General features: G+C 41.0%; 1 protein-coding gene across 2 annotated transcripts in view; it reads right to left on the reverse strand.

Moving 5' to 3' along the window:
- The window catches only part of LOC124776198 (DNA-directed RNA polymerase I subunit RPA2), a 237,911-nt gene that overhangs the window by 140,121 nt on the left and 83,627 nt on the right, over positions 1-14,163 (reverse strand). For both annotated transcript variants that reach the window (XM_047251028.1, XM_047251029.1), the window contains 3 exons: positions 13,648-13,761; positions 13,353-13,481; positions 3,522-3,811 (listed from right to left, as the gene is read on the reverse strand). In XM_047251028.1, the coding sequence (XP_047106984.1) occupies positions 3,522-3,811; positions 13,353-13,481; positions 13,648-13,761 (533 nt within the window). The remainder of the gene's footprint in view (positions 1-3,521; positions 3,812-13,352; positions 13,482-13,647; positions 13,762-14,163) is intronic.

Here is a 14,163-nt window from a genome sequence, read left to right on the forward strand (position 1 = left end):
TTGTTCTTTATTATGGCATAATGCCATACGTGCACTTGAAATGTAGCGAAAGTTGAAACAAGCCAATAATGTGAAATTAAACACTTCGTTTCAAATAAATTGACAGCTTCCGCAGACAAGATTAATTTTAAGCCAAATCTCTCTACTTCATTTTTCTGTAAGGCGATTAATGCTTGACTGTCAGAAAGGTGGGAATAAAATCTGAAACTAACAACATATTTTAGCCTTCCGTAATTATGCGAATGTATTTAATTCATTTGATAGCTCCCGGCTAAAAAAATCCCTTTTATTATAATTTAACGTGAGAGCAATAAACAAAGAGGAAACAACAAAATCACTGAACGTAAACACAGATCACGTGGAGACTCCCCACCTCAACTCAGACTGCTCTGTGCATTAGCCCCAGATTTACTATATTTCCGAACCAGGGCAATATTAAGTAGTGGCGCCCAGCCACACTTCTGTAGCCAGATGCGGGAGAAGGTATTACTCATACGCGACTCAACTTCGCATGCTCAAGAGCTCCCCTGCAACAGCTCAAACGAATCTAATTTAAACAGTTGTCACATCACACTCATCGGACACAATTTGTTGTTATAAAGCATTGCATAGTCTTCCTAAAACCTTTGACACACTTTACTGTTGGCAGACGCTTGAATGAGCACTGTTTTATTGTTGTATACGGCACATTTCCTTCGCAACTTAAGATTTATTTTCGTTTTGCTTTCTTCTCGTTCATGTTTTGTAGCTGCAGTAGCGGGTTACAGTAATATCCTTTGTTAGAGTATTGGTTCTTACCAGTCAAAACCACAAAAATTTAACCGAAAACTAAAACAATGAAAAATTCCCGGAATTCTAAACAATTCCCTGGTTTTTCCCGGTTTTCTACCGGATGAAAGAATTTCTGGGTTTTTCCCGGATCTCCCGGTTGTCCCGGGTCGCATACACCCTGCCTTAAGAGTGCCATTCAGATTAACAGCACATCTTTGGATCAGTATTGTTCCAAGTTTACAGTTAACAAAATTAGAGATGCGCTGAAGAACGTCACGGCAGGAAAGGCCCTGGATTGAATGGAATACATCCAGAATTTCTTCTTCAGTGTGGGAAGTATGCCGAAAAATGGCTTGCAGAGTTTAATACAAACGTAATGGCAATGGAGACCATACCACAGAAAATGAAGAACTCAAACAATTATCACAATGCTTAAGTCCGGAAAACCAAGTGACCAGCCAAAGAGCTATAGACCAATCGCACTGCTCAGTGCTCGAGAGACTCCTTTACAACAGACTGAGTCCAAAAATACTGGAATCAATCCCAGACGAACAAGCAGGATTCCAGTATAACAGAAGCTGCACTGACCAAGTGCTTCCCCTGACAACTTGTACAGACGCAGCCTACCAGAAAAAGCAAAAAACATCAACTCCGCTCATAGATCTGAGAGCAGCCTATGACACTGTCTGGAGACATGGGCTGTTGTACAAACTAATTCAAATAATTCTATGCAACAATACAATTAGACTGATCAATAACATGCTTGCTGGGAGAGCTTTTAAAGTGTTTACTGGAGAAAGAAAGAGATCCACCAAGCTACTCAACAACAGGCTATCGCAGAGCTCAGTTGTTGCCCTTATGTTCTTCAATCTTCACATTTCCGACATCCCAAACAGACTATCTAGGAAGTTTGGCTATGCAGATGGCTGGGCCCTAGCTGCACAACAAGGATCATTTGAGGTCACTAAAGACATCCTGTGCTCCGATCTGAAGTCATTGAGTGGCTATTTTTGCAAATTGAGACTGCAGCCAAACCCAAACAAGACAGAAGTATCAATCTTTTCTTTGAAGGGAGATGCCTTAACCATAACAACTACCCCAAATATCTTAGAGTTACACTGGGCAGGACACACACTTACAACGAGTACCTGACAAAGACTGAAGGCAAAAGGAGGGCAAGAAATGTCTTCATCCATAAATTGTAGGGCACTACTTGGGGATCCACAGCAAACACATTGCACATCAGCAACTGGCCTTATCTACTCAGTGGTAGAATACTGTGCTCCAGTATTGATTAATAATTGATGTAGTATTAAATGACAACATGTGCATCATCAGTGGCACAATAAAATCTACCACTACTATTTGACTGCCAGTCCTAAGCCATGTAACACCAGAAGAGATACGGCGAAAAAAATGCTCTCCTCAGAGGATACAACAACGTAATTAATAAACCTCGGCTGCCCATACACAATGACACAGCTAACCTGAAACACAGAAAACTTCTGGAAGACCACCACTACTCACTGCTAAAGAGATGGTGACCTCCAACTTTGACATCCAGAATCTCTGGAAGCAACACTGGTGAGAACACTGTCTACCAAAATGCCAAAGCTTCAAGCTAAATTAGAAACTGCCTGGCTTCAATCAGTCACACATAGTGGACAACTTTGAATCACATACACACAGACCACCGAAGTGTTGATGCCCTCTACAAATGGGAAGAGATACCAACCCTGTTCAAGCTTACAAGGGAACCTTCATCGACTTCCTATCTGTAACAGAGGAGGCTATGTCTGGATATCAATTTGTAATTAAATTGTATGTAAAGTATATAAGAATAGTGATGTATGCCATACAATAAATAAAATAAATGACTCCAATAATATCCTATTGCCTACATTTGAATACAGCTGTCTGTCTGCCACTCCAAGCCTTCGCTAAGTGGTGAGCAGCAATCTATCCCGATTTGTAATGTTGTCACACAAAAGGTGCAAGAAATGAAGATTAGAGTTTAGCATCCAGCTAACAGCTGGGGTGGGGCACAAGATTGGATTAAAGAAGGATGAGGAAGGAAATCAGTTGTGCCTTTTTCACTCAAAAAAATATGTGCACTTTAAAAAAACAAAACTTACTAACACAGTTATCTGTATCATGTCATGTCTACATTAACAATTAATGTCAAAGTCAGAGTCCGTGCTTAACTGCACCTACACACATCATTTTACCTGTTCATTAAATGCTATTTCTTTCATTAAAAAAATTGCAGCTTGTACAGTATACTTTGGAGGCAGCTTCTGCTCCATAGTACAGTCCATTATGCTCTATGGCTGAGTTGATGTACAGTTCATAAAAAGTTTTGAAACAATACTAGGAGTACTGAAGTTTCTCTTCCTGGATCTGCAGAATGAAAAAGTGAAACAACTCAGAGAGAAACCAATGTAATTTTACTAGTACTCTAATCCCAAGGACACATTGTGGATCATTTACAATAACATAAATTATGAAAAATTAAGGTTACTGGATTTACATTTTCAGTCTCTGTCCATGAACGAAATGGGAAGAACTCATGATGGTAGCATAACAAGTTCACTTTAATGGGCTTTACACAATGATTTCAAGAATAGAGCTAGACTTTGATCTGACCATACTATGATGTAGTACTGTAGTTTTCTTGCTCTCTGTGCCCTCATGTCCTCTTTTTTTTCTATGCTGCAAAAACTACATACAGTATGCAACTAAGTACAAACCTTCACACCATGGGCCTTCATCAGACGTAGCTGTTGTACAAGACTAGGAGCTGCATCTTTTGGAACATAGCCCAAGACACGTCCATCCAAAACAACAACAAAACACTGGGACTGGTTATATGAGCAAAGAGTTATCGATCCCAGGGGCAGCATACCCAACGATACTAAAATGGATGGAATTTGAGAGACTAACTGTGGATCTGCTGCCTGTGTCACTACGCAATCTTTGGTCAGATGGTTCAGCAATCCACAAGGAGTGCCATCAGGTGTATGAGCAGGACAAATGAAACCTGTTAATAAGCACAGAGCACATTAGTTCATAATAACAAAACAAAACATGAGAAATTAAACAATCATTATACTCAAGAGTAAGTTGTTATGTCTTAATAATAAACACGGATTCTTATCAAGTTATTGTAATATGTTGTGTGGCTATATAAAACAGCTAGAAATGTTCTAGGAACATTCTTTTAGCCCAAAGAAAAACAGGATTGATGTGGTATTAAACGACAACATGCACATCATCAGTGGCACAATAAAATCTACCCCTACTGTATGACTGCCAGCCCTGAGCCATATACCACCAGAAGAAACAAGACATAAAAATGCTCTCCTCAGAGAACACAACAAGGTAATGCTATGTGCTGGATTGTTTGTTTTTCAACACCGCAGTCACAATTTGGAGTTGGTATCTTTTCCCATTTGTAAAGGATGTCAACACTTCTTCCGTGGCCAGTGTGTATGCAATTTAAAGTTGTCCACACTTTGTGTGACTGACTGAAACCAAAAAGTAGACTTGTTGAGTAGTTGATAGGCACACACAAAAGAAAGAAAACTTAAAAACTTACTAGCTTTTGGAGTTATCCTTTAATGAGCTAGAGTAAAACACACACACACACACACACACACACACACACACACACACACACACCCCCCTGCCCCTACAGGGTGCCAGCTGGATTAGCGATGCCAATGCTTTTGTTACTCAGCAGGCGGACTGGTTGTGGTGTGAGTGGAGTGGGGTGGGGAGATGGAGGAGGAGGCAGGAGAGTGATTTGGGCTGGATGGCTAGTGGCTTAGAGGGAGGTGACTGGTTTGCCAGCAAGGAATGTGTGAGGCACGGGTGGCAGGTGGGGAGCGGCACACACTGAAGGCAGGAGTGGCACACACTGAAGGCAACTTGGGGAGATAAAATGGGAAGGAGTGACGGGCAGAGGAAGGGGAAACTGTTGGATGGATGATGGGGATGCGGTGGGGGGTTGGGGGCAGAGGGTTAGCTGAGACTGAGGCCAGGATTATTACAGGAGGGAAAGAAGTGTCATTGGGCTAACTCCATCTGTGTAGTTCAGAGAAGATGGTGGTGGTGGAGGGAAGGATTCAGATGGGCCAGGTTGTGAAGCAGCCATTGAGCTTGAGCATGCTATGTTCAGCTGCATTTTGTGCCACCAGGTTGTCAACACTGTTCTTGGCAACAGTTTGGTGATGACTGCCCAACCTACACAACATCCTAGTCCATTCCTATTCCACTCCCACTCCCAGTCCCTTGCCACAAAGATCATATTACTGTGGCACATCAAGATACACGACCTGCCCAATCCATCCACACAGCAACTCTTACTCCAGTCTTCTCACAGACTTATCCTATCCCATCACAAGCCAGGCCACCCATAAAGTAGCGATGTCATATACAAACTCTGCTGCAAACACTGCATGGCTTTTCATGCTGACGTGACTACCAATCAGCTGTTAACTAGGATGAATGGCCAGCACCAAGCTGTTGCCAAGAACAAAGTTGCTCATCCAGTGGCACAACACGCAGTTGAGCACAACATGCACAATTTCAATGGTTACTTCACAACTCGTGCATTTAGGTCCTTCCCTCCACCACCAGCTTCTCTGAACTATACCTACATTGCTTTTAATTCGTTTAGAATGTTCCAATATTTGAAAGACCACGAGTCACAAATGACAGTAGAACAATAATCAACATTTAAATGCCTATTCAGGAATTGTTATATTCAAATTGATCATCCCAAAAGAAAATAAACAACAGTAAAAATCCACATGGTGCTAAATTCAGAACTTTTCTGTCATTTGCACATTTACTGCAATAAGTGTGATTGAATTTGTGAAGAAAGCAAATCCAGTCTTGGTTGGCTCTTTGAAACACAGTAGGGTCCATTATAGTATGTTATGGAACTTACAGGATGAAGCAAGAAAGTCCTCCTCTCCCTTGTAAACATTTTGGTGTCATGATTCTTTCCCGACTCCTGGTGAGAAGCACTTTTAATTCTACCTTTAAACCCCCAGAAAGTATCATACATGCCCAGATAGCTACCATAGCCCTCACTAGATCCATGGGAAAGATCTTGGAGTGTGATGGTCAATTGCCACTGCCTTAGTCACTTTCAGTGTGGGTTTGGGAGGTATCGCTCCACCTTTGACAAGGTGCCCTTCCTGAAAGCAGCTGTACAACAGGCTTTCCTATACCGGCATCAACTAATGGGTCTATTTTTTGTCATCTGGGACCTGTACTGTACTACTTGGAAGCACAATTTCATCAGGTAGCTTCGTTAATTGAGGATGTCTCCCCATCTTTACATGCCCTTCCTCTCTCCACGTTATTTTAGATAATGAGTCAGTGTCATTCTCTCTGACAACTTTGAGCATGAGAATGGTGTCCCTCGAGATGGGGTATAAAGTGTTATGGTCTTTGCGATATCAATTACTAAATCAATAATGTATTACTGAAGATTAAACAACCTGTCTAGTGTTGTTGAAAATTTCGCTGTATTTTGTTTCTCCTCGAGCCTTGCAACAACAACTCAGCATTTGCAAATGACTCTTTGACAATTGGAAGAACGGCCAGAGAAGAGGAGTTTTAATTTTTCAACCAAGAAGTCTGTGTGTGGCCTTTTTAACTGTTTGTGTTCTGTTTTAAATTATCCTAAGCTGAGGATGGGGGACACTGATCTTAATGTTAAAGACTCTGTGAGGTTTCTGGGGCCCACATTTGACTCTAAACTTATGTGATTTCCACACCTTAGGGACATGAAAAGTCAGTCTCTAAAAGGAGGAGATTACTGTTTAACGTCCCATCGACAACGAAGTCATTAGAGACGGAGCACAAGCTCGGATTAGGGAAGGATGGGGAAGGAAATCAGCCGTGCCCTTTCTAAGGAACCATATCCGGCATTTGCCTGAAGCGATTTAGGGAAATCACGGAAATCCTAAATCAGGATGGCCGGACGCGGGTCGGTCTCTAAAAAGCACTCAGTATTTTAAAATGGCTTAGCCACAGTTCATGGGGTACAGACTAAAATTTCTGCAATTTAAATATCTGCAACTTTAAATTTTACATAAAATGCCTTTAGGTGGAGGAGATGGCCTCACGTGTAAGAAGTTTTGACAAGCTACATCGTAAGAGAGCAAAACTTTTTAAGTTCTTTTTTTGTGACATGTCGGGACCATGGCATAATACAAAAATGTGCCAGCATGACATATTTTGTTAAGATGGCCACTGCATGGAAGATAATGGGGAAGGCGAGTCGTGCTATTGTGAAGGAGAGAATCTGTTATACGAGACAAAGGTTGAATGCCATTTCAGAACCACTGTTCTAAATACATCTGAAGATTGCAGCACTTCTTTCTCCTGTATCATGGGACTGTGTTGAATGGAGTGGCTTCAGCCAAGTTCGACAGGATATATAAGGATGCAAGTTCTCGGCAGATGTCACAATTTGATTGCTTGGCGCCACAACAGTCATCGCCACAGGGAATAAGTGCATGACGTTCCATTGTTAACTTCACCGAGAAGAATTTGGATGATGCAACGCTGTCTGTTTTGGGTAAATGACTCAGTTATGCACCTACACCTATGATAAGTTTCGGGAGTGGTTGTTCAAGCTGTACAACACCTTCCTATGGACGCTGCCAAAGAAATAAGAAGGGAAACTTGCTGTGCTCTTTTGAAAGCTCCTCCTCAGTGCAGTAATATAACCTCAGAAGAAAGGGATGCACTACGAAATTTCCTAGAGGATCTGGACATAGTGGTGCTGAAGGCTGATAAAGGTAACTCAACTGTTCTGTTACCTCTTAGTTTGTATTTGGAGAAGATGTATGGTCTACTTAGTGATACTATGTACAGAAAGATGGATCACGATCCTACAGTATGTGTGCAATGGAAGTCATGTACATTCCTGAATTCTTCCTCATTATCTCCAGTGACCATCAAGTGGTTGAGACCACATGGCAGCATACCACCGAGACTGTACGGTCTTCCTAAAGTGCATAAAGAAGGTCTTGATTTATGGTCTATAGTGAGTAATGTTGACACCCCTACATATGATTTAGCTAAACATCTTGCTTTCTTGCTGAGGCCATTGGTTGGCAAATGCCCACATCATATAAGGAACTGCCGATTTTATCAACAGACTGGGGGCCCTCCACCCAAGTAGTTTGGATCTTCTAGTGAGTTTTGATGTGGTATATCTTTTTACAAAGGTACCTCTTGCTGATTCCTCGGTGCTAATTGGTAAACAGTTTGTCGGACATCATTGCTTTGTTTCAATATGCTCTTTCCTCAAGCTATTCTATGTTTAACCAAGAATATTTTGATGACTGACTGTGTCGCCATGGGCAGCCCATTGTCTCCCCAAGTGGCTAACTTTTTATAGAGGATTTTGAGGAAAGATCACTTGAATCAGTGGTTTCCAAACTAACTGGTTTTTGGAGATACGTCGATGATACTTCCATTGTGTGGCCCCATGGAAAAGAAAAGTTAATGGAGTTTTTACATCACCTAAACTCCATTCATGAGACCATTCGATTTACTATAGAATCAGAGGAAGATGGTTGTCTCTCATTCCTGGATGTTTTGGTTAGCTGGAAGAGTGATGCTCCTTCAGACATTCTGTTTACTGTAAGCTCACTCACACTGATTTGTACTTGCACTCCTCAAGTTGCCATCACCCATCCCAAATCATGAGTATGCTTAAAACCCTTGTACACAGGGCCCATACAGTGTTGGATGCAGATAGTTTACTGAAAGAGCTTGCACACTTAAGGACAGTGTTCAGAGACAATGGGTACTTGACCCGGCAAATAAACAGGGTATTCTCAACTAAAACCAAGAACCGGAAAGTGGATTAAGATTTCAGACCTGCTGGGATCAGTCAAGGATGATTTGTTATTGCAGAAGATGGGAATTTACAAAATACCTTGCCCGCGTGATATGACCTATACAGGACAAACGACAAACACATTGGGAGAACGTTGCACACAACATAATGTTGCACTCGCCTTCTGCAACCCAGCAAGTCTGCAGTTGCGGAATATTGTATCTCCAATGGACCTTCAATGGAGTATGATAAAACAAACTTCGGCCACAGCAACGTCTTTCTGGGACTTCGTTATAAAAAAATCCGTTGAAATACGCATTGCAGAAAATCTAATGAACTGCGACAACAGCTACCATTTGGATAATGCGCGCAATCCCGTCATCTCTGAGATTTGCTCTAACGAAGACGCCAGAATACTTTGATAACGGTGGTGAGCGGCAACATTGAAGACAGCTGATCCCCGCAGTTCCACCAGCAACGACACTGCCACTGGGCAGGGTGGTCCTTCTCTCACTGTGCACTGTGACTCTGATGCTTGCGCGGCAATACTATCAGCACGATATATAAGGCAGAGTGGAGAGCGTCTTTGTCCATCTTCGATAGCTAACCTGAAGATGACTGGCAGTTGTCCAGGTGAAATATCATGGAGTGAAGTTTATGACGATTGGCTGCAATCCTGCAACCTCTTCAAACATTTAATTTGGCAGGAAAATTTTAAATTTTATATGACTGCTACAGTTTTCTAGGGTCTTCATGTGATCTCAATTCAAGAGGGCACAGTGTATGGGTCTGCAGGACCCACTTATTTTAAAATGTTGAATGTGGTGCATCATGAAGGAATTCGGTTAGCCACTGGGGCCTTTTAAGAACCAGCCCCATACTGAACCTCTCTGCTAGTGAGCCACTGATTCAAATCAGGTGACAAGTCGTCACAGTGTGACAGGCCTGCAAATCAGTATCTGTGCCATACACACCTGGTTTTCCTACCGTTGCTAGGTCACCAGTGAAAGGCTTTTTCATAATTGACAATGACTAACAAGGTCTTGTGGGATTTGTGCAAAGGATTGTGCTTTAAAGATGGGTGTGGCTGGTTTTAAAGTTCTGCACGAAGTCTGGAGCAGATCTCCATCTTGTCTCATAAAGAGACCCAGAATTATTTTAGACTTAATGAATTTTAAGAAAAATTGCACTCCATATTGCATATTTCAATTTGTTATTTAACATTTAAGAGAAGCATCACAATTTTAAATTTGTGTACACTGATTGTTCCAAACAAGAGGTTTCCATTGACAATTCTAAAGTGTTTGCAAATTATGTCTTCAGGATTTGCCTTTGTCCAGGATATTCTGCACTTTTGCAGAGCTCCCCATGATCCTAAATGTACTGAAGCAGAGGAGGCATCTTCCAGATAAACAGTTTCTCATCTGGCCCAATACCCTTAGTAGCCTACAACCTTCGCAGCACATGTATCCAGCAGAGAAGATTGTCAGTTAATACATGACCAGCTGTACTTCCTTGAAAGATGGGGGAAAGTGAGTGTCAGTCCCTAGGAAAGCCCTAAGAGCATTCGTAGAGGTATTCTACTTAACTTCCGGTCTCAGAAACTGACATACGGCCAGGAGAGCGGTGTGATGACCAGATGCCCCTCCATATCCGCATCCAGTGACACCTATGGGCTGAAGATGACACAGCGGCTGGTCGGTACCATGGTACCATTAGGCCTTCACAGGCTGTTCGAAAGGGGTTTAGTTTTAGTTGTTTTTTTAATTCTGCTTAACTGCAAAATCTGGATCACCACACATTATTAGTGAGAAATTACTTCTTCCAATAGTCATCAAAATGAGCAAAAAATGCATTGAGTAAGATTCGAAGAGAGCCTGAAGTCAATATTACTCTTACATGATACCGTGGCTCATCATATGGATGTAATAGTCACCGTGTATGTAATAAAAATGGGGCTTCCTATTTTTAAAAAATCCAGTTGATATCCGTTTGACCTATGGCAGCGCCATCTAGTGGGCCAACCATAGCACCATCTGGTTTCCCCCTTCAAGCTAGACAAGTTTTGTTCTTTGTAGTTTTTTCGTTTGACGCTTATTTCGTGAGATATTTGGCCCGGTCACGATCAATGGACCACCCTGTATATCTGTATGTTCTGCCATGTTACAGCTTCCTTTATAACAATTTAGCCTAGTGTCCAGCTCACTAATGATGGCATCTTCTGCAAGCAGTTTGGCATTTAACAGCTTATTTTCTTGGGTAGCTTTCAGTGTTTCGATCAGGAGTGCACCACTGTGCAGCCTCTTGATAGATTTAAGTCACCCTTCAAGTATATCTAGAACTTCATGGATGTAAAAAGGTGACAATTTTTAAAATAAACCTTTGACACATTTAACAACAATATACACATTACTTACCATAAGTCTGGTCTTTTACTATTATCAATGTTACCCATATTCATAGACGTCTCAGGTGGACTAGCTTTTGGGGTCTCTTTGGGGTTTGGGTGTTAATACTGCCCAACGGACCACTGAAACTGTTGGGAGTAGAAACAGGAATTTGGGCAGCTAAGGGAGTCAGTGTACACACAGACAGAGCCTCACTTATCAAAATAGGCCTTATACCATTGAGATGCAGCATGTTTCCCATAGGCTGCCAGCTAACGACTATTCTACCTCAACAGCCACGCATCTCATCAGTGTGCAGCACACCTCGAGATTGAAGATTTCTTTTATAAAGGTTTTTACAATCCTTGTGATGTGGGTGATTGAGTAAGATCCCCATTCCCTGTGACACACCACTTTCCACTGTTGCACTGCACAGTGGTCGCTGAAGCATGCCCAGAGCTTACAACACAGAGAACCAGTGGCATTCAGCAGTCCTCAGCTCAAAATCCCAGGTTGTGAAGCCTGTGCACAGCAAACGAATGCTAAGCCTCCTAAGGTGCTCACCATTTAGAAGGACGCAAGGAGCATGTGTGTCTTTATCAAAAACACCATGAATGCAGTAAGCATTAGCCCCCCCCCCCTCCCCACTCTCTCCTGTAATATTAAGAAGTGGCAACAATAGTTTTCCAAGAATATGAATTCTACAAGGGAGAGTCAAAACCAGAAGCAATGCTCACAAAAGCATTGTCATTTGTCACTACAAGGCATGTGTGGAAAGTATCGTTTTGGAAAAAATTATTTTTACAATCTTATTTTTACAAGAAAGATAATTTCTTAAACTATTTTTCTACATAGTTCCACCATTTTTCAACATTTGTTACAGCAGGAAACCAACTTTTCTATGCCCTCATCATAGAAAGATGCCACCAGTGAAGACAGCCCTGCTGAAAACTGGTTTTTCAGACATCATCGCTGTCAAAGTGCCTTCCTCCAAAATCATGCTTCAAGTTCAAGAACATTTGGTAGTCAGAAGGTGCAAGATTGGGGCTGTGCAGTGTGGAATGGTCAGTCAAGTCATTGCGTTCTTCATGACAATGCAAGTCCCTATTCTGCTGGATTCACTCAAACCCTTATTCAGCAATTCGGTTGGGAGCAGTTTGATCACCCACCATACAGCCCCTATCTCACACCTTCCGACTACCGCTTGTTCTTGAACTTTCTGCTTGAAATTTGGAGGAAGGAGCTTTGACAGTGATGACAAAATGGTGTTCAGCAGTGGTAGTCTTCACTGGCGGCATCTTTTTATGAAGAGGACACAGCAAAGTTGGTTTCTCACTATCACAAATGTCTGAACAATGATGGCAATTATGTATAAAGATAGGTTAAGATACCCCTTTTTGGGTAAAAATAAATTTGGTTTGAAAAAATGCTTCTGTGAATTGTTTTCCAAACCAGTACTTACTTTCTGGACATGTCTCACAGGACAGGCAACAGCTGGAGTGTAATGCAAGGGACAAAGTAAGAGAGAGAGATGTCACAAAGTAATCTCTGTCTTTTCCTTCACAGAAAGCATTCTACGGTCACCTTGTTTCACACAGACTGCTATAACTTTTGGATGATTCTTTCAACAAGCTGAAGTACACACACACACACACACACACACACACACACACACACACACACACACCTGTGCATGCTATATTGTACTGGTACTTAAGCTTCTTACAGGGTTTGTACAAAGGCTAGCAAGTTTTCATTCTTTTTTGTGCCTGACTGTGACTGAACATCTCTAATATTCAATGAGTTGTCTCCTTTACCACATTCTTGGTCCATTATTTACATTGATTAAAATCTTATAGGATAATCGTGAAATCTGCTATATATGTGTAAGTACAAGCACAACAATTTTTTATAATACATTATAAAATATGTCACAAGTTCTTTATAACATATATTTGGTTTTTCCACTTGACAGCAATGTTTAACTATGTACTATTCATGAGTGCCTACCAATAACTTAAAAAATTTGTACTGTTTGTGTACAAATAATAACCACTAAAATGGAAAAACACAGGAGTGCAAGCAATGTGCAGTGCATCAATCCCTTCTCCATCAAATGGGGTAACATGCTCAGTCTCACGTACAAGAACACCGCAAATCCTCAATTATATTCTGAATTAACATTCTGTCTACTACAAAACATCTACAAAAATTATGTGAAAGGAAAAAGTGAATACTAAATTACTGTCAAGGCTGCACAACTAGAAAAAATTTACAGTATTAACGCTATTAATGCATAACTAAACATGATAAAAGAAGCATACCCCATGCATCTGGTAGCAATTGCCTGACTTCAGTTGTTCTCATTTCTTGAAAGAAAGATCCTCTATGCACTGCACGAAAATGAGACATATAGCGCATACGGTTTATGTTTTCTGCCATTATGGTAAGCCCTAAAAAAAGTTGCACCAAACAGAAATTAGAGATAACAGAGAGAAATAAATTCTTTTGTAGAAGGCAATGAAGTTATCACTCACTAATGGACAGAATAATTACAACTATAATAAAATCAAAAGATATAAATAATTTTACAATTTCTTTCACATTAACAGGCCTTACCTTTGTCTTGCATTAAACCAAGACCAGACTGGGTTCGCAAGTTCCCAGTGGAAATAAATGATGTTAAGGATGATTCAAGTTTTCCTGTTTTTTTAATTGCAAGCTGCAGTTCGGCTGAAAAAGATTTAATAATACCATTAAGTTTTTGGCTTTTAAATATGATTTCACTTTCATTCACAACTACATTTACACCTATACTCCACAAACCATTGTGAAGTTTACTGTAGATGGTACAGCCCATTGTACCAGTTATTAGAGCTCTTCCCACTCCATTAGTGTATGAAGCACACGAGGAATGATTGTTAAAATGCTTCAATATGCACTGTAATTAGACTAATCTTGTCTTCGAGATCCTTGTGGGGGCGATACATAGGTGGTTGTAGTATATTACTAAATTCCTCACTTACAGGTGGTTTTTGAAACACTGTAAGTAGGCTCTCAAGGGAAAGATTGCCTCTATCTTCAAAGTGTGTGCCAGTTCAGATTTTCTCAGTAATGCTCCCACGAGTCTAAAAA

Source organism: Schistocerca piceifrons, chromosome 2 (assembly GCF_021461385.2).
Source record: "Schistocerca piceifrons isolate TAMUIC-IGC-003096 chromosome 2, iqSchPice1.1, whole genome shotgun sequence".
Classification (NCBI taxonomy): domain Eukaryota; kingdom Metazoa; phylum Arthropoda; class Insecta; order Orthoptera; family Acrididae; genus Schistocerca; species Schistocerca piceifrons.